Source organism: Onthophagus taurus, chromosome 11 (genome assembly GCF_036711975.1).
Source record: "Onthophagus taurus isolate NC chromosome 11, IU_Otau_3.0, whole genome shotgun sequence".
In the NCBI taxonomy this organism is placed as follows: domain Eukaryota; kingdom Metazoa; phylum Arthropoda; class Insecta; order Coleoptera; family Scarabaeidae; genus Onthophagus; species Onthophagus taurus.
In genome coordinates, this window is record NC_091976.1 from 18395277 (window position 1) to 18416792 (window position 21516).

General features: G+C 36.8%; 1 protein-coding gene and 1 long non-coding RNA gene across 3 annotated transcripts in view; one reads left to right on the top strand and one right to left on the bottom strand.

The window, feature by feature from the left end:
- LOC111424115 (BCL11 transcription factor chronophage) overlaps window positions 1-7893 on the top strand; it is a 31362-nt gene extending 23469 nt beyond the window's left edge. The window contains exons 1-3 of one of the 2 annotated variants that reach the window (XM_023057546.2): window positions 364-493; window positions 2332-2856; window positions 5261-7893. In XM_023057546.2, coding sequence (XP_022913314.2) covers window positions 436-493; window positions 2332-2856; window positions 5261-7221 — 2544 coding nt within the window. In that variant the 5' untranslated portion in view covers window positions 364-435 and the 3' untranslated portion in view covers window positions 7222-7893. Of the gene's footprint in view, window positions 1-363; window positions 494-2331; window positions 2857-5260 lie in introns of those variants that run through there. The other variant, XM_023057547.2, reaches the window with a different exon arrangement.
- A 10013-nt stretch (window positions 7894-17906) lies between these two features.
- LOC111424265 (uncharacterized) overlaps window positions 17907-21516 on the bottom strand; it is a 49473-nt gene continuing 45863 nt past the window's right edge. Inside the window, exon 3 of the long non-coding RNA XR_002707594.2 lies at window positions 17907-19543. This is a non-coding gene — a long non-coding RNA (uncharacterized lncRNA). The remainder of the gene's footprint in view (window positions 19544-21516) is intronic.

A 21516-nucleotide genomic window follows, 5' to 3' on the forward strand; every position in this document is an offset into this window, starting at 1 on the left:
TAATGCCCCTTTTCATGGTTAATTTTCGTTCGTATTTATATGAATTGAATCCCCCTTAGATGAAAAAAGTAGAAATAACGGTTGGGCAAAGTTCGATCGATCAATTTCCGATAAAAGCCTAATATCGCGTATTAATATCTGCCGACAACGCTAAAAATTCTATTGTAATTTATCCCCGCTAAAACCTCGAAAACAACCCTGATTTTTAAGGGGTGGTAAGATTTGCCCTGACCTATCCCCACCACCATACGGTTTTCTCCGAGACAACCACCCTTAATTTTTTGCTACCTGTGTACGTTTTCATTGTGTATGGACCACGATTCAGTCTGGGATCAATCCCAAAACCGTAAGGTCGTGTGGTTCAAGTTCAAAGTCGTATCTGATACTTTTTAGTGTCTTGATAGTTTATACTTGGTGATGGTTTTTATTTGAAAGATGATGAACGAAGAGGTTTTATTGAAGATGAAATTGTTCTTAAGGAGTGTCCTCGCTGGTGAGTTTCTTCGATATATATTGTCAATTAAGCCGAGCCCTCTTGATTGGAAATTGCTCTGATTAATCTCGAGGCTCTTAACGGTCTCTGTGGGGGTCGATTTCGGTATCCGGCAGATTGTACGAGTGGCTACACTTGGAATTATTTTATTGGCCCTTCTTCGTGACAAATGTGACTCGGGTCGTGACACTAACACCCCAACTTCCCCGCTAATACACACTTTACGGCGATCTCGTCCGAAATGGAACCTACTTAAGAAAAACCACATCGTAGATTTTCATGGATTTTTTTATCAATCGGTTATTTCTTTAACGTTCAAACTTTCTATTACAACCACAGTAGTCAACAACAGGCGTTGTAACATGAACACTCTCTGGGGGTGTAAACATTGAGGGTTGGGATATTGACTGCGTTTCGGGGGATATTTGGGGTAAACCGAATGATAAACAAGGTAGGAAATTTATTGGTCAGGCTTGGTTAACACCTTGGAAAATAAATAACGATATCCATTATCAGAAACATATGTTGAAGTAAAGGGGGAAAAAAAATATAACTTTATTTTATTTATTGCGCAATATCGATTTACCCCAAAAATTTCTTAACTTAATTATTCGATGAACCAGAAGTCGGTGCATGTGTGTTTTCTGTCCGTTATCAAATTACTCTTTGTCAAAGTGACAAGGCAACCCCAGAGATCGACAATACGATTACTGACCACCTTGGGTTCGACGCTAGTGAAAAAGTTCTCTTGATCTTGTTACGTGATTCGTAGGGCCTCATTTAGCCGGGAGCTTTTCTACTACCTTGACACTCTCCGAAAAGAAGAAAAAAGCACCCTTTCGGACAATAATGTTCTCTCGCTGCGTTGTTTGGTCCAGACGTGGAAGGGTTGGCGCGTTTACACGACACACCTGGTCAGCATTCATCGTAAGCAATGGTTGGCTGCTGGGGTCGGTTTAATTTACTGGACACGTTCATTATTCCCTCGTGTTTTTTCTCTTGAATATACGCCTTTTTCTTATTGTTCGGAACGTTTAAAAATAACTACCACGAAGTTCGTTATCGCTATATACACTATATCGACGTCGATCTCACAACGTTCTCTTATTATAATACAAATCGGTTGGTAATAGAAGCCGGGGGTGGAAGCAATTTCTTTATCTGCCGATCCTCGATTGTTTCATCCCTACAGATAAGCTGGATTTTCCTCTCGAAGAGAATTGTTCGAAAACATAAATATTTCATAACTTCGAAATAGATCCCTCCTATTTCCTTCAAAAGGAATGAAACGATCCTTACTGGACGACTTTATGTACAAACTGACCATTGTCCGAGGGTTAACCAATGAAAAAAGGGTCCGATTTTCCCACACCTCGTTTTACCCTTATTGGTCAGTTAGGGTGTGGTCACTTTAGGGGTAGTTCCGGTAACTTAAGACCGGATAACCAGTTGGATGAATCAGTTATCTTTATTTACTTTACACACCTTATTTCTTTTTTAGTGTTTAGTTTTGTTTATAGTTTTAAGGGGTGAAAATTAAAATAAATAAATTTTTATTCATTCCTTTTTGATGGTAAATGCTGATGTAGTGATAGTGGTACTTTTGAAAATTGGGCTCATACACAGAGCCGGCTGCTTAATCCCTGTGGGTGTTTATTAAGGGTGGATGTCGAAGGGGGTGAGTGGTTGTCAACGAGACCCCCGACTGTTCTAGTATCATTATCGCTCCTTTCTTTATTCCAAAACCCTGCAGCTGTTACATAAAAATCGATGTTATATGTATCGATATCAAAATTATTTTAAAGCTTATAATTTTAATATTTTCTCTTTATTTTCAGCGGACGTCGATGGAGCTGAATCTGACACACACCCAGACATCCTCACATGCGGGGTTTGTCAAAAACCGTTTGCTCTCTCGGACATCGTCAGATTCATTCAACACAAAGTCGCGTCGTGCAACAAAGAAAACTTTGGACATTGTTACTCAACATCGGAAAGAGATCGAGATAATGAAGATGGTGCACTACCATTATCGACCATCAATACGAGAAGGCCGAGCATATCGGCCCCGATCTCAGGTAAAAAAGCTGGAAGTAGTACAAGAGTCCATACTCCACCACCAGCATCCCCACGACTTCCGGCACCCGGAGACCTTAGCGTCGATGGAGCCGCGTCTTCAACGCCAAAAAGAAGAGCGTCTTCATCCCCTTTGACTTCATCAAGTTTAGAAGACGGAGAAGACCTAAAAGCACATATTAAACAGGAGAGAATAGACCCGACATCTTCACCGGAAGAAGGAAGCCACGCCTCGAAAAAATCTAGAACCGAGTTTGCAGACGCCGAATCGAACACGACGAACAGTGGTAAGTATCTATTCAAATTTTTATTTTTCTATGAAAAGGTAAAAAGGCAATTGATTTCTTGGTGTTACGTTCGCATTTTTCCCGGAGACGTATTCTTGGGGGAAAGATTGATTTGTCGTCCGTAAATTGAAATTTTCATAATCGTGCGTATTGTGTATCGTCGGTTTCAATATCTCGGAGGAAAACTATCGTCGGAAAATTGAAATTACAGGGTTGCCCTGGACGACGCGCGCTGAATATAAAATCTCGACGCGTTTTCCCGTTGGATGCTGTTTTAAAGCCGTCGCCCTTGGGCATGTACTTTGCTACCCCATCATGGTCGGTTTTTATATTATTTGTCGAGAAGGATTCCTAGATTATGTATTACGTTATAACTTTATAACACTTTAAATTGAATTAAAAAAATTGTTTTGATCAAATAGTCAAATGTGTTATCTTATATTTTCGTCATGTTTCTCAACCGGTTAATCCTTTAATATCCACACTATTGGTATTGCCGCGAGGCTGCTTTCGACATGTCCTACTCGTTATGTCCATTATTAAAAGGGGTGAACGTTTCCTGACAGCGTGACGTTTTGTTAATTTAAACGTCACCGCGAAGGAGGTGACAATTTTCCCAACGGCAGAAGGAAATCTTCGCCACCCTTTCCGGAAATGTATCCAATCTTAACATAGCGACGTTTTTATTCAAACGGCGACTTTTCTAAGGGTTGAAAATCGATCGTACATGCAATGTCATCATTAATACAAACAGCTTGGCACCGATGTCCGATTAAAAACGCCGCGGGGTATCAGAGGAATTGGAAGCTTTTGTCACGACGAACCTAACCCTTCTGGTCACCCTATCGAGATCAGCGAAGCGTGTTGGATTATGAAATTTTAAAGTCTTCGAACGCCCCCAGCGTAAAAAGTGACGTCACCTGAGCATTGTCTGTACCATTCCGGTTGTATGCTTGAAAGTTTCGCGCAATGATGATCACGATCAGTACTCTAGATTTTTTTTTAATTTAATTTTTATAACCGACACAAAGGGCCTGTCTAATCTATAATCATAACAGACGTAAGGTCAAGTTCTAGGACACGCTGATAAATTTTTTCGTCGCCTGGCGGGCCACACATGGTTTAATCTATCGAAAAGTTTCAATAAATAGTGTTATTTCATAGATTTATTATCGATTTATCAGATTTCATTCAAGTAGTCTGACATTGCGCGACGAAAATAGAGAGGTTACACACCCAAAATAAATTAATTGGGTGGGGATGGTGCAATAAAATAATCTAATCGGAAAAAACAAAAAAATATCCGTGGAAAATTTTCTAAATCACACCTTAAAAAGACTTCATATAAAATGTTATTTTCACAGTTGGAAAAAGGTCATCCGTCAAACTGAGACTGTAATAGATCATTTCCCTAAGGCCAGCGGTGGGCGATAAGGCGAAAATGACCGCGATATTCAAATTTTTAAGACCCAACGCCATTGTGCCGTGTCCAAAAGCCGCCCCCATAACGTATTCACATCGGGGGCCAGCACAGGACGTACTATACGCGTTTGGTCCGAGGTTCGTTCGTAAGATGTCCTCACCCCACGAATTTTTTAGGCGATAAATAATAGCGTCTTCGTGGGGCCCTTTGTGCTCACTCCGTGGCCACATTTTAAATGTATGTAAATGCCACCCCCCTTAAGCCTTCCCGTCAGTGATGACCGTGACGAGAAATTGTAAAGAACGCGTCGCGAGAAGAAGAGGTAAGAATACGACGACGACAACCCGATGCTCTGGGGAAGTCTAAGAGGATTATCTTCAGTCGAATAGGCGATAATAAAATAGCCGTACTCGGAGCATGCGAGCTCCTAAAAAATACATAATTTAACGGCTCCATTAAGGATCTCGTGAACTGTGTAGAACGAATGGGTACGGAAAAGTTGTCTGCAAATAGGGGATCCAGGTATTTAACTATTATGGCTCGAACGTTACGCTGGACGCGTGCTCATGTCATCTGCTCGCATCTTTCTTGAAGCACTACAAAAAATATTAAAGGGGTACATCCTAACGTGTGCAAAGCACACGTTTCGATAGGGGGAGATACCCATTGTACTAATAAGAAAAAAATAATTAAGCGTTCTAAAACTAATTTTTTGTATTAAATTTCATTTCTTTAAAAACTTTCCGCCATTGATCCATCTAAAAGTCAACCGGAGTTCGCGTTTCACGACCTGATATACGAAAAGATCTCGGCAAGTCGAAGCACGTACACAGCACACCCCTCAAAACGTAAATGTCCGAGCCATTTTTCACGTCGCGATTTTCACTGTATTATTACTCGGACCCTAAACCGCGGTCGCACATGTTCGAAATTATCCCGATATTGAAAAATTTACATTTTATTTTTTCCCTCTTGTTCCAGAACCCAGCAATTACGTTTGTTCCACTTGCAAGGCGCGGCTGCACTCCGCATGGCGGTTGGTGCAGCACGTTCAACACGCCCACGGAATCAAGATTTATGTCGAAACATCTCCGAGTAGTAGCAGCAGTAGCAATAAAGGAAATAACCACAGTTCTAGCAGCACAAGTAGTTCCTCCTCTGGATGCTCTTCAGGTGCTAGTGGTCCTCCGCCACCCAATATCCGACATCTCCTTCCCCCTCCAGAATTACATAACCCTTTTAGTGTTGGAGGCTTACTACGGTTACCTATACCACCTTTAAATCATGGTCCCGTTCCGCCAGCACCGTTATTTCCAAGAAGTGAACACCATTTTCGAATGGAACAACTAGTGAGTGAACAGTTTAGACATCATGGTTTAAACTTAGCGGCGGCTGCAGCTGCGGTGGCTGCAGGAAGTGTACCGCCACCGCACTCAAGTTTTCCTTCACCAGCTGATAGGCCTCCTCAAATTCCTAGCGTTCCACCACGTGAAAGAACTACACCAAATCAACCTTTATCTTTGGAACCGCAACTGGATTTTTACTCACAGCGGTTGAGGCAATTAGCTGGTACCACCAGCCCGGGTGCGGCTCAGGCGAGTTCGCCGTCACCTCGGAAGCTCTCACCGCCATTCGCAAGTCCCTCGCCTTCTCAAATCGCGCCGGCAACAACGCCAAATATCATCCCAACTACATGCAATACAAGCATAAATAGCATAAGCAATAACAACAACAACAACAACAGCGGCAGCGGAAGCCGACCCCAAAGTTTATCCCCACCTCCGGCCATTAAACAAGAAGAACCTCACGCATTAACAACAACCCCGCGATCTACAACCACTCCAGATTCTAAGCCTCTTTCACCAAAATCAGAATTTGCTTGTGATTATTGCGGAAAGAAATTTAGATATCAAAATAACTTGGAAGTACACAGAAGGACGCACACCGGAGGTGATCTTCCTTATAAATGTACCGTTTGCGATCATGCTTGTTCTCAAAGCTCTAAATTAAAAAAGCATATGAAAATCCATAGAACTCCAGAAGATCGAACAAGCAATGCTGGATCGGTAGAAACATTAGATGAAGATAGCGATGAAGATGAAGAATTAGACGAAGAAGAAGATGAAGAAGAGGAAATCGACGCAGATGAAGAAGAAGCTGAAGATCTTAGCGTTCCCCAACCACCTAATAGTACAATTGATTCAAAAAACTCTTCGCAATCTGCTTCGCTAGTGGGGGAATTAATGGATAAATTCGGTTTGAGTAACATTGCTCAATATAGCGAAGCATACAAACAAGCTCTGCAAGAATCTGGTTCCGCTATCAAATTACAAATGAGTAAAGATCGAGATAACAACAACACTTTAGCTAATCAATTAAAATTGCGAGACGAATTCGCTAAAGGATTAATCCCAGGTCCTCCGCCACAAGGACTCCCTTTATTTCCCCCATTTACGGACAGCTACGAAGCAACAAAACGATTAAAAATGGATTTGGATCGTGGTGATTGGTGGTTACCGGCAATGGCAAGAGATAATAAAGGTCCAGGTCCTAGCGCTCTACTTTCAAGTCCTCTTCTTAAAAAAGATAGTCGCCGAAATGATACCTGTGAGTTTTGCGGAAAAGTCTTCAAGAACTGTTCGAATTTAACAGTTCATCGAAGATCACACACTGGTGAAAAACCGTATAAGTGCGAGTTGTGTTCGTACGCGTGCGCGCAAAGTTCCAAGTTGACGAGGCATATGAAGACTCACGGTCGAATCGGTAAAGATGTGTATAGGTGTCGGTTTTGTGAAATGCCGTTTTCGGTTCCATCTACATTGGAGAAGCATATGAGGAAGTGCGTGGTGAACCAAGGGAAGGGTCACATGTTGCCAACTATGCAAATGTTGTCTGCCGATGAAGATTCCTCGGCAAGTATTGCCTCGAAAGAGGCTACATGACTCTTCCCATGGGGTGGAGTTAGGCTGCCGCCTCCACCTCCAAGCCTAACGTACTAGTCCTTATTTCCGAAGATGAGAAGAATGAAAAATAGAGAAGAAAATGAAGAGGACCGAAATTTTCTTAAAAATGGATTCTTTTCCGATTACACCTGTGTTATTATTATTATTATTAATCTTGCGAGATTTGTTGAAGAACGATTACATTCGGGATGGTTCATTTTAATTCTTTTTTAAGAAAAAAAAAAGAAATCAAATTTGAACTATCATCGAATTTATTAATTTATTTTTCTTCATCATATCTCTTCATCCAGTTATCACTATTATTGTTCGTAACAGATACCAAAGCGATGATGATGTTTTTTCGTATGCGTAGTTATTATTATTATTAATTATTGAGTTTATTGTATATTTGTAATTATTAAATTTGTTGTTTTTTGAGACTGAGCGGTGGTCGACCACCTAAAAAATCCCATTGTGTACATTCCCATCATATCAACGGCCAGTAGTCCCTCTTAAGATTGAAAAGAAAAATGATAAACATTGTAAATATAAATAAAAAACAAAACCATTATTTAATTTATTAATTATTATTATTATTACCCGTTATGACCGACTATTAGGATTAAGATAAACAAAAAAAAATACAGAGGAAAAACGATGACGTTGTACAAATTTTCTGACGACACGTAATAAGTTATTATTTCCAGTACTCTTAAGATTTAAAATAAAAAAAAAATAGATAATGATGAGAGAATGACGAAAAAAAAATTAAACGAAAAAATTAGATTCCTAATTCTTAAATACGATGTTTTGATGTATTAGAAAAAAGAAATAATAATAAAACGAGAACCGACCTGTACGATATTCCTAAAAAAAATTATCACGAAATCTTTTGAAATGCAATATTAGTATTAAACAGTGGACCAGGGTTTGAACATTGCCTCGGTACGATTTTTGCGAAGACGCTAACGTCATTGTCTACGACGACTTGAGTGAATTTGTAATTTAATGTTAAAAAAAATTACTATGTTATTTCGAATATTTTTTATTTATTTCAACAATGGCTGTAGCACTATGGTGTTCTTATGGGCTCCACTAAGATTTTAATTGTACGTGTTCCTATCAAGAACTCCTCAATCAGTGTGTATTTAAATTAAAAATCTATTACTAAATAAGAAAAAAAATTGTTTTATTTTTCCCCTAGTTAACATAATTTAACTTAATTTATTAAAATAATACATTAAAATTAGTTAACAAAAATAATAACGAAAAATAAAAAGAATTTATGAAATAGTTTTGTTTGAGAACCGCTGACCTCAACAACTCATCAATTACCAAAAGCTTCACTCCACTGAGCTTATACCTCTTGCAACCCTATTAGCCAGAATGCCCAACGATGCATCGTGATTTTCTACTTGGTACTAGGTGGCGTTAAGATCTCGGTTAATAGAGAAATATAGGGTGCTGTAAAGAGGGGCGAACTTGCTCGATGTTTTTAGATTAGGGTGAATAATTGTCGCTTCAGGTAAAAAGCGCTTCGGCATTGGGGTCATTTAACACCTGAAGTTTAGATTATTTTGTATATGTTATACTTCTGTGTAGTTAAAGTTGTATAAACTGAAATAATAATTATATTTTAAAAAAGTTAATTAATTAATCTACATTAATAAATTATTATTTAAAGATTATTAATTAAATTTATTTCAACTGTAAGAGTTTAAATTGAATGTTGATCGTTGAAGTAATAAGTTAAATCATTAAATCATAAAGAATTTGTTGATTTTCTCTTGACTAATTGATAAAATTATGTTTCATAAACACTAGTAAGTTATGGAAATAAAAATTATCTGACCATTTTCGAAATTATTATTACAAATTACAACATTTTTGCGCTTCCTCTCCATAACTGCTCGTTGCTATACTTTTGGATACCAAAGATTAATTTTTTGTTATGGACTAATACTAAAAATGAAGAATATTAAATTTATGGGACGCTATTGCCAAAATAAATGGGTGTAAGTATTCATTCTGTGGTAATTTTGGTACAAGAAATAGTTGAGAAACATGATAACAATGAAAAAGTTAATATAGCTTGCTGCGACTTATGTCATGCTTTCGATACTGTCAAACTGCATTTTAATGCGCAAACTACTTTTTTGGCGTAAGAGGTTTTCCACATCCTCTATTGGTTTCATACCTTTCAAACCCAAAACAAGTTGTTAGCTGGTCTGAAACTAAATCTAACATGAAGTCCTGCAAATATGGAGTACCGCAAAGTTCCATTCTGAGACCTATACTGATTGCTGTGTACATAAAAGTTCTACCTTTTTGTGTTACTGATATCACAGCGTTTCTCTACGCGGATGATACAACGTTTGTTGCAAGGGGAAGTTCCCACGATCGAGTCAGTGCCAGACTCGGCGAGGCGGAGGAATGGATGTTATCAAATAGATTAAATATAAACAAGAACACGATGCAGAAGTTGAGTCTCTTCAACAAGAATAGTGAACCAGTAACTTCGGATTCAACATTAAAATAGTGCACTCATATTCTTCAAAACTTGTGTAATCGTCTTTCTGGTGTTGTGTATTTGATCCGGAGACTGATGTTAAGTAGCAGGTAAGTAGGCGGCAAGGAATGCCTATTTTGCCTAATATGTTACTCAAAAATAACTTTTATTCTTACGAGAAGTACCTGTTGTGCGATACTGCTAAGCTGTCTGTTCCATAACTTGTCTCTTTGTGTTTTGAAATGTGTTTAATGTTAACTGACTGTTGTATAGTAGATAACTTACTTATAATCATATTGTATTTTTTCGATATTCTGCAACAATTTTTATTGAGCAATAAAGATTTACTATGATTGTTATTAAGGCACGAAATTGAAATGAGATGGATAAGAAATGTTTGAACTCGAAAACTGTTACTCCTTATCTGCAAAAGATTGCAATCATGCAAACTTATCTCGTCCAAATTAAGTGATTTGTAGAATCTTGAATGAAGACGAATAAAACTAACTATAAAAAGTGCGAAGAAATTCAGCAAGAAAATCGGGAATATCCAGATGGATGCTAACCCTATCTCTTCGTATGATATACTCATGGTATACTACATCGAATTTCAATCTTTCTGTATGTAGCGTTGTTATCACTGCAGTGTTTAGAAACGTATCAATCATTTCTTTAACAGTAAAAAAATTAGCTTTGCTAGCTAACGAATATGGAGTTGGACATCGACCATGCGCGATTTAGCAGCGCAAATTGGAAAAAAAAAGTTTCTATGTGCAAACATTAGCTGGACTTCGACATAGAAAAACAATAAAAGGTGCGAATAGTGAGTAACTAGAAAATGCCCGAAAAAGAGCCGATATCCATTCTATACATATTAGCCAACTCACACTACTTTGCGGAAAAGTCACAAATCATCGAAGATCTTACATTTTCAAGAGCTTGGATGCGACTTTTGGGGTGCAATGCCTACTTTTATATTAGCAACTACTATCGAAAAAACTGCTTTTGGCTATAAAATTAGTTTAGTTAGAGGTTGTACAGAAAAAAAATTAATGATGGATCTGGTTGCAAAAAAAATAATCCAAAATTATAAAGGAGAGTTTTGGAAATCAGTTACCCTTCGAGATGCTCTGGGGAAATGTGAAAGTTACCACAATTACAAAATCTTTAAACAAAATTTTATGATATGAATCAGCTGAAGTACATAAAATTGTTTGAGGACTGTGAAAAGGTGCTGAATTGACTCGAAGATTTGGGCTATGAATACATGACTGATGATCTAGTCGATAGCCAATGCCTAAGTAAATAATTGCCTGGACCGAGTTTACTCCAAAAATGTAGTGACAATGATGTAATATTTTTTCTTGTTTCACAATTTTTCTTATGAGAAAAGTTAATTAAAAAGTTTTCGACTGTGGCTGTTATTTCCTCCCGTTTACAATGGTTTATCGGCACTCTACGGTATTTGCTTCATATGAAACGAAATTATGAAAATCAAGCTACTCTATATAATTAACTTCGGTTACACAGAGCAAGTTTACACGTCATTAAGTAGGGTGTTTTTTTTCCTAGTCAGATAGTTTGCGAGTAAAAAGCGCGCATTTCTGATTTTCTTTTACTCTGATTTTGAAGAATTATCAGAAGCGTTAAAAGCGAAAATAATATTTTTGAATTCTTCTTGTAAAACAGCTCCAAGAACCAAGATATATAAGCTTGTTTACTAGCCACGAAGTACTTCTTTTAATATTTTCGGTGCCATTTTCACGATATATAACTGAATCAACCTTATTCTACGTTATAAACTCTTTTGTTCTGTAGTTAGTTTGCTCGCCGATACAATTATACAATACTTTTCTATCTAGACAGTAAAGTTGACCGGTCTTCAAGTTTAGTCGCTCACATACTTACTAGTAAACCATCTGAATTTTACTTGCAGGTAGTAAAAAAGTGCACTAGTAGTGTGTAAAATAGCTCTGTGTAATCGATTCTTTAGACAAACACAAATTTCATTTATTATTATTGTTACTTAAAAATATATGAATTTAAATTTTGTCTCTTGTAACTCATATCTGGTTATGTTATAAAACGCAATATAACGAAGTTTCGTGATAAACGTCCTTAAAGAAAAAAAGTTAACTCATTAAAGATCTTGGCTATTTATGGCGGAAAGGTATGACTTTGCCTGATTAAGACGAAGCCCCCCGCGATTGATGTCTACAATTAATATGGTCAACACATTGCAGTGTTAATATTAAGTCTTGGTCGCTTGGAGTCGTGGCGCTGTAATATATGCTGTTCTAGTTAGAATCGATGTGGTAAATCTGATCAACCCAAAATCGTTCAACACATTTCAAGGATTGCAAGTGACTTTAGCTTGCAAGTGAATAAGCTTAGAATGAAAAACCTTTGACTTCGTCTGATTAAACCGAGATAACTTGCGGTCAAAATGCTGATATTAGTCCCCAAATGCTGATTAACACATACTATAGATTGTTAACTCATGTTGTAACCAGTGGGTTGGAGTCTGTTTGAACAGATTTTAATATTAATTTAGTTTAGACAGTGTTTAATTTCTATAACAAGAAAATTTACTTTTTTGTTTTATAATCAAAGTTCACAAGATAGCTACAATTGGTCGGACTTTCTGACCAATTGTAGCTATCACACATTACTTGCAATCTATAAGAAAGTTCTGAATTTTAGTGCTTTAATTACACATTTATAATAATTTGCAATTTCGTATTTAATTATATTTAATGTTTAATTTCTTAGTGTTAGCTTTCTAATCGATGCATAGTATCATTGAAAAATGGTATCAATTTCATGATAGACTTGATTTGGTGGGTATTAACTTTATTTAATACATTTTCTGGGACTAAGAACATTTTCTGCTTTAATTACATTTGGGAGAGGTATTCTGGAAGATCAACAAATTCCAACTGTGGTATTTGATAAACGTTCACGTCATTGTTAACATTATTGACAGACTTATTTTGAGAGTTGTGTTGAAATTAGAAAAAGGTATTTATAAATAAAGTTACCAACGCGACATAAATTGGTATCAGGTGTGGGGTGATGTATACAGCATTGTGTTGGAAGTTACACGTGCAATATAACGAAAGACGTCAACAATTCCAATAACTCCGTTTATGAAAAGTTCCAATCGTCAGTGATCTACGGAAAACGATACTCGATAAAATCAGAGATACAATTCAAAGGAAAATGTGCCTGTCGCACAGTATGCAATACAATGATGTCTTTGCAGGTTAACATACTACAACATATTACAGTCTAATAATTGTGATTGTCTCATATAAAATTTATTGAAGAACTAAGAGGACTATTAATATATCATATCATCCAACTTTTGTCGAACGCAACATTTATATTTTCTGTCACTTTTTTAATCATTAAATTTGAAAGGATGCATTCTAGAACTTCAACACATCTTAACGCAGAAGGATGGGTTCATTCTGTCAATCAAGCATAAGCAAAAAAGCAGAATGGAGGAGATGATTACCTACCTGCCACGGTTATTTATGTTTGCGCATCTAAATGAAACAGCATATAGTTTGCCTAGGGATACGATGAAAGGGATTATTAACATTTATGTATTGATTTAGCAACGTTTCCATAATTCCCACTACATCATAATCATGTAGAAGGTTCAACAAAAACCGATGAAACTGACTTGATAAAATGAGTAGTTACTTTCGAAAAACTTATTTATTTCCCCCCATTCTCTTCAAAGTCTCGAAAACCCTGTGATTAACATCCCCCATAACTAAATTCAAAAGCATGCACGAACATTCAAATCCATACAAAGTCTATAAGATTCAATTTCGGCGATTATCCACATCGTATCCCAAAACTTCTTCGGATTTAACACAATCAACGCCTGGTGCCGCGGCATAAATAACGACGCCCGTTTCTCCGCGTTGACGGTGAAGGTGGGCGGTTCCGGCCGCGAACGAAACGTACCCACAGCGAAGCCGTCAGTTTTGGCCCCACTCAATCTGAACCTGTCCGAAACAGGCCTCCGCGTAAAAACACCTCGCTATTATGTCGTGTGGAACGGCGGCTGCGGAGCCTCTTTGTTTACCAATCAGCGCCGCTGTTGGAAGGAATCCGGGAGACGGATTCGAGGGGGGAAACTACGATGAACGAGACCGCTTCGGAGGAGGCCACATGTGCGGTAATCTCTTCATTACGAGTGTGTGTCTGCGACGGACCTCTCCGGAGATGTTAAATCGTGAGACAACCTCGACAACAATGGACGATTGCTTGTCTTCTATGCATAATGACGAGTAATGACAAATCTATCCATAAATTACTTTAAGCTATGTGGATGGAGTAATTTTTTTTTTGGGGGGGAAATAAAATTTAGATTATAAAAATCCATGTTAATTAAGCCAAAAAGGGGCGAGATTTAGATAGGATTAGATCTTAATGTTATTTTAATAGATGCAAACTATGGCTGTCATAGCGCTTGGTAGTGCGACCGCCCCAATCGTTCACGTGCGGGGCCTCCACCCCCAAAACGGCCGCCTTCATCCCCCCGACGATCCGAAGCCGGGCGCCTCCTTGATGGATTAATCCTGCCCTAATGAGCGTAAGAGCGATAAGTCTCTCGCGCGAATGCCCGAAGTCAGAGCGGCAATCGTTAATTAGATGAGAACGGGACCTTACAATGGTTCCAACTACTACTTGACTGGCATATCGTGCGGTTTGTATACCGGGCCGCACTTGTTCTGGCATGTCGGTCGACGCCTGACTCTCGTTTCCACTCGACTCCCGTCCCGGTTCCAACATGCACGCCCAACACACACACACACATACATCGAAAGGAGTTATATAGAAATCCGCGTATTTCTAGGTATAGCTGTATACAAAACAATTCAATACATGGAAGAACCCTCGCCTCGAAATAGGTGGAGGTGGAATGAAGAATGTTGAACGTCGGAGCCAGTCTTGGAAGGAAGGAGTGAAGGAGACATGCTCAGGGAATTAAGATTAATTGTTGGAATTTTGATCCCTACGTTCCCCGAAAACGTTTTGTAAATGAACCTGGGTACTACTACGCACAATAAGGACATGGGTGTATGCTATGAACATGATTTAAGTAAATCATCTATGGAATGTAGAGGAATAAGGAAATCTCTAAACTGATTTATGAATAAAGATTTGGTTTATGAATTAATCAAAAAATAAAATTTGTTGAAAAAGATTAAAACAATTTTTTGATTTGTTCAATTGATCGTAGACGGAATGAAAAGTTTCAAAAAGCTTGATGTACATAGAAACAAGGCAGCTGTTGCATTATTTCCCTTGGGTTTGATCATTTTTTCTAAGAATTTTCCTCCTTTCCTAACTAAACTTTTTATTTCAGTTTTTTAACTTTGTCAAAAATGGTTCAAAATCATTTCTTTAATTTTAATTTAAATAATATTCGTTTCAGATAAAAAATACTATAACGTTTATAAGGAAATTATAAATAAAACCAAAACAAAAAATAAAATATATTAAATAAAAAAAATATAACAAAATAAAAATAAATACAATAAAATCTCGATATAACGGACCTCGTTAGAACGGAATTCGGATATAACGAACAAAATATTTTTAAAGTCATACTAATTAATATTATCTATTTAATACATTAGTATATTTACATATAAATGTAAGTAAGTTGCTTTATTCTATGTTCATAGATAAATTCGGGGTATTCCCTGAGTTGTCTACATGATGTATAAATTAAGGACGGTAGTTCTAGTTTTAATTATTTTATCAGCGCTAGAATGTTGTATATCTGCAATGAACAAAAACATTCGAAATTCAGAAACATTCGGATTTAGCCGCTTGTCTCTTGAAACAGCTAAACTTGAATGTTTCTAGTTCTAGGTCCAGCGTTAGTTCTAGTTTTAATTGATTGATGTTGTTTGTTGCGATAGGTTATTTTTAGTAGTTTGTGTGTTTGAGTATTATTTGTTGAGTAAATGCATTCATTCTGTATCTTGCTAACTAGATAGCAATGGATCAGATTCCAAAGGGTGTTGATTATTAATAAAAAAATCTCCAGGAAGCCTAAGTGGTTGACCATATACCAGTTCGACAGACGAACAACCTAGGTCTTCCTTAAGAGATGATCTGACGCCCAGAAGAACCAAGGGAAGATCATTGTTCCACCTCGTAGTGTTTCCTCTGGCAGTGATGGCTGTTTTTAAAGAACGGTGAAATCTTTCTAAAATTCCGTTAATTTGGGGATGGAAGGTGGATGTATGAATTTGACGTGTTCCTAGAAGAGTGTGATATTTTGAAAATAGTTTTGATTCGGATTGTTGTCCCTGATCATGGGTGAGAGTGCTGGAATACCAAATCGGCTGAAATAATGCTGAAACAAAGTGTCTGTAATAGAAGTAGAACTAATATATTTGAGAGGAAAAGCTTTTGGCCAATGCGTGAAACGATCTTTTACGGGTGAGCACATATGTGCAGCCAAGGATCGACCAAATCAATGTGGATATGATCAAATCTTAATTTTTGTATCGGATTTTGTTCATAATTGAATGTGTTTTGTCATGTGAGGCCAAAAGAATAGTGTTTTGATGATGTGTGTAGCAGCGCGAATACCAGGATGTGTTATGTTGTGAAATTTGTTAAAAATTGTTTTACGAAATTTTTGTGGTACGTATGTTGGAGGATTGTTTGTTGAAAGGTCGTACCAAACCTTTACATCTGAATGTGATGTTTATTGCGATAGGGTATATTTAGTAGTTTCTGTGTTTGAATATTGTTTGTTGAGTAAATGTATTAATTATGTATCATCAAATTGTGCGTTTTTTAAAGTTTGTGTGTCAGGGTACTGTGAATTTAGAGAATCAATATTTGTTCTGGACAACGTGTCCGCTACAATTTAATTCTCCTTTATTAATGTACCTGATATCTGATGTGTTTTGTGTTATGTAACTAAGATATCGTGTTTGACTTGGAGTTTTTTCTGTGGTAGAAAAAATTGTGTTCATTAGTGGTTTGTGGTCAGTGTAACCACAAATTGATATCCATGCAAAAAATGTTTAAAGAATTTGATACTAGCGTAAATTGCTAACAATTCTCTATCAAAAGTTGAATAATTTATTTGGCTTGAAGATAATTTTTGCTAAGGTTATGTTTTATTGTCTATAGTCTGTGATAAAACTGCTCCCATGCCTGTACTTGAGGCGTCTGTCGTTAATGAAAAAGTAGCTTATGGTGTTGGGTGTGCAAGAGTGACGGATTTTGATAAAAGTTCTTTGGCTGTAACGAAAGAAATATCGTGATGATGTGTCCAGGAAGTGATTGATTTAAGTTTTTGTGAAAGTAGCTAAAATGTTTGTCATGATTAGCAACAATCTTTGATAAAAATTTATCATTCTTAAGAATCGCTGTAATTGTTTAAGTGTGGTAGGTTTTGGAAATTCAGTTATGGTATTAATCTGAAATTGCGAATGCGAATGCCTTTAGCACAAATTTGATGACTTAGAAAATTTAAATTTGTAACTCCAAAAACAAATTTTGTTGGTTGTATATTGATATTGCAAGAGCTTAACTTTTCAAACAATTGTTGTAAATTAAGATAATGTTCTTCTTCATTGCGATTGGCTACTAGAATATCAACTAGATATACGAAAAGGAAATCTAAGCCAGAAAGAACTTCGCTTATGAACCCTTGAAAGGTTTGTGCAGCATTACGTAAACCAAAAGGCATTCTCGTGAATTCGAAGCCGCTTTAGGATTATCGTCTTCTTCTACAGGAATTTGGTGATACGCTCTTACCAGATGTAATTTTGAAAAAATGTTGTAGTTATCTAAATGTAGATTAAAATCCTCGTGCGGAAGAGGATAACGATCGTTGGAATTTTTCTTAGGAACCATATGAAGAGGCGACGATGTAGAAGAAGAAGACGGTCGTTAGATTCCTAATGCCACCATCTGTTCGAATTCTTTTTTTGCAATGTTGTGTTTGTGCACGTCTAAACGTTTGGGACGACAAAACGATAAGTGTGAGTCGAACGATTCTGTGTTTAGTGTTATGTACAACTGGTTTTGTAAAGTCCGGTGTAGATGTTAATTTTGGAAAATTTTTCAAAAGTGTTGTGTATTTGGTTTCCAAATTCAAAATTTGGAAACGAAAAGTAGAATTAACACTAAACCTAGAACTAGAAACATTCGGGTTTAGCCGTCTTAAGAGACGCATGGCTAACCCTGAATGTATCTGGTTCTAGGACTAGTGTTAGATTTAGTGCTAGGTTAGTTCTAATTTTAATTGATTTAATTAACTCCAGCACTATAACTAACGCTAACCTTAAAACTAGAAACTTTCGTGTTTGTTGAAACCCGAATGTTTCTAGTTCTAGGTTTAGTGTTATATCTAGTGCTAGTGTTAGTTCTAGTTTCAATTGATTGAGCTCACCCTAGCACTAAAACTAACACTAAAATTAGAACTAGAAATATTCGGTTTTAGCCGTACGTCTTTTCAGACAGCTAAACAAGAATGTTTCTAGTACTAGTTCAAGATTTTGCTGTTATTCAGCGTTAGATTGTTGTATATTTTTCATGGAACTAAAACTAGAACTAACACTAGACCTAGAACTAGAAAGTTTCGGGTTTAGCCGTGCTTCTTCAGACGCACGGCTAAACCCGAGTATTTCTAGGTCTTTAGTGTTAGTTCTAGTTTTAATTGTTATTCAACTTTAGATTGTTGTATATTTTTATTGAACGAAAAGTAGAATTAACAATAAACCTAGAACTAGAAACATTCGGTTTTAGCCGTCTTAAAAGACGCGTGGCTAAACCCGAAACTTTCTAGTTCGAGATCTAGCGTTAGTTCTAATTTTAATTGATTGATGTTGTTTGTTGCGATAGGTTATCTTTAGTAGTTTGAGCTAGTGTTAGCTCTAGTTTTGGTTGTTATTCAGTGCTTGATTGTTGTATATTTTTATTAAACAAAAAGTAGAACAAACTAATACATAACGCAACGGTTTGGATAGCAGTTCGAATTGTAGTGCAAATTAAAAATTTTTCATATAACGGACTTTTGGTTCTAACGTACACTTCCCCGTATAGTCCGTTATATCGAGATTATACTCTACATATATGCAAATAAAACTTTACATTCTTATATAACGAAGAATAACATACTATTATTTTTTTTTCTTGACTGTCATATAATACATTTTCTCCCCTTCGTACACTTACTTTCTGACATTTAATTAAAATACCAACCCAACACTCGGTCGCGCCAACATCCAATCTTGATGCGACGTCATCGGACACGGGTCAGGATCGTTCCTGCAGGACTCGGGGGATTTTCACCCCTCCATACGCGCTTTGACGCCGGAGGGAGAACCTCGAAAGGACTTTAGGGGCGGTATCCCTTCGTTTATGTACCCCGATTTGATTGGCCAGAACCGGCCAACGGTCACTTTCATCGGTCAATTTCAACCCCGCCGAACACATAATATACAAAAAATAACGGAAATAAAATTAAAAAAAAAATCTCATAGGTTTTGGGGAAAATATTTTTCTGTAGTGAAAAATTTCTTGAAAAAGTAGGTTTAAAAAGTAGGTCATCGCGAAACACCGCTCGGTTTCAGGACGAAATTAACACTGAGCTCCCGGTTGAAGTTTTCAGGGTTTTTCAACAGCTCCTAGGGCCATTAGCATACCGGCTGCTGCGAAAGCTAGGACATTGGGGGCCTGCGGCGTCGTGACGTCGACGTCGAAGTCGGATCGTCATTAAAGGAAGGGCTTCAACTCCGTCGTCGTTGGGGAACCCTGAAATAATAAAATTATCGTTAGAATCGATTTTCGTTAGATGAGTACCTTGCTATATGGGTTATAGTGAGTTTAAAGCGGCATGATTTTATCGAATTAAAATAATTGAGATAAAACACTTTATACATTGTAACTATTTGACTATGTATATCATCATCTACCCAGCTAATTTCATCCAGAGAATTTCTAACCATAAAGATTATCTCTCCTACCCGCTCATAAAATGCGATCATAAAATTCTTTATTCGCCGCATAAAGTAGAACATGCCCAATTGAAAATTTGATGATTTTTTTGGATGCGTGTTCGAAACCAACGTTCAATCAGCTTCTTTATTAAAAACCGCAACAAAGGCATAAGTCGTAAACCTCGCCTACGTGAAAAAGCTCTCCACGCGATAGAAAAATGCGAATAATTTAATACAAGAGGCATCTCTTTGTACGCCTTCCATACACACTTTAATATCGAGTATCGAGGAAAAGAGCCAAGATGAGGACTGAACTTTTCCAATCGGTCCGCAACTTATTCCTCGTTCCCCCGATTAAAAACTAATTGGTCTTTTCCGACAGGACTTTGCTGTGCGATTGGTTTGATGCTCCCTGAAAGGACTAAGGATTCGGCGTAGCCCGGCAACATATCCTTTGTGACGTCACCCAGGTAACGAGTGCTCGTCCTGGGCCCCGGTAAGCCCTAGACATTGTCATGTACGACACAACAGGACCGGAGAGAGGAACCGAGTTTTTCCCTACTTCTTTTTCCTTTTTCTCGTCGCCGTCGTCGTCGTCGCGACTCGTTTCCACAGATACCGGACAGGTACTGCATAAAAAAAAAGAAATAAATAAAGAAAGAAACTCTACAGGGAAAACGTCGAGAAATAGATCAATCTTTAACGAGAAAGAAATACTTGTTGCTCTTTGTCATAACAATAGTACAGATATTTATAATTTCTTATTCATTCAAAAATGAAGTTGCGAAATAGGATTAAAGAAATCTTGAAAACTTTATAAGATGATGTAAAAAATCCCCATTAAAATGTTATTTCTGTTTAGGAGACAATTCTGTTTACGTACTTAATACGTTGGGATAAAGTTCGTAACATTAAAACTACAAATTAAATTTAATTGAATAAATATGAATCACTTAATTATTGAAGGGCTATGAGAAAAATGTTTTAGAACTTCGAAAGTTAAAAGTTGCATTTTATCCTATTGACTTTCATTCTTATGATATTCTCTTTACAAGGTAAATATTTTAAGAACGATGTTTTATGTAAAAAAAATTTCTTCTTCTTTTTTGATTTCGAATTTAATAATTTTTCTATTCGACTTACTTATATCTTTTTTTTAAAGTTATCAAGTGAATTCAAGTGATTAATCACCTGTAAACATGAATAAAGCTTGAACGTGAGCTTTTTGAGTATATCATAATTTTTTACACTGTTTAAGATTTTTACGAAGCTCTTACAATGATTTCAATACATAACAAAATTTTGTAACAAGGAACATTCACTTAGAGAAAAGTGAATGAACTTTGTAAACTTTAAACCGTACCTGCGAACTTCTTGTTAGATATCCGGGAAGAGTGCAAAATGGCGATTTCAGTATAAAACGTTTTCTGTATTAGAGAGTACACACGATATTTATAATTTGTAACGATTTAATGTACTTCCGAAGAATGAATCAATCCAAGTGATCAGAGTAGTACTATTATGGCATCAATAATTCAAGAGTTATGCTAAATATAAAAACTGCTTCGGCAAAATGAAGTACATCAGTATTTAAATAGAGATATGCATATAATGAGATTTGGTATTAACTTCTTGGCCACCCTTATTTCCCAATCTTACATCAACGCATTACCACACTTTTCATAACATCACTTTGAATAACACACAGAGTGGATGTACATATGAAATGTTGATGATGATTTGCTCAAACATTTTAACAAAAGCTTATTAAACACAACACTAATAATG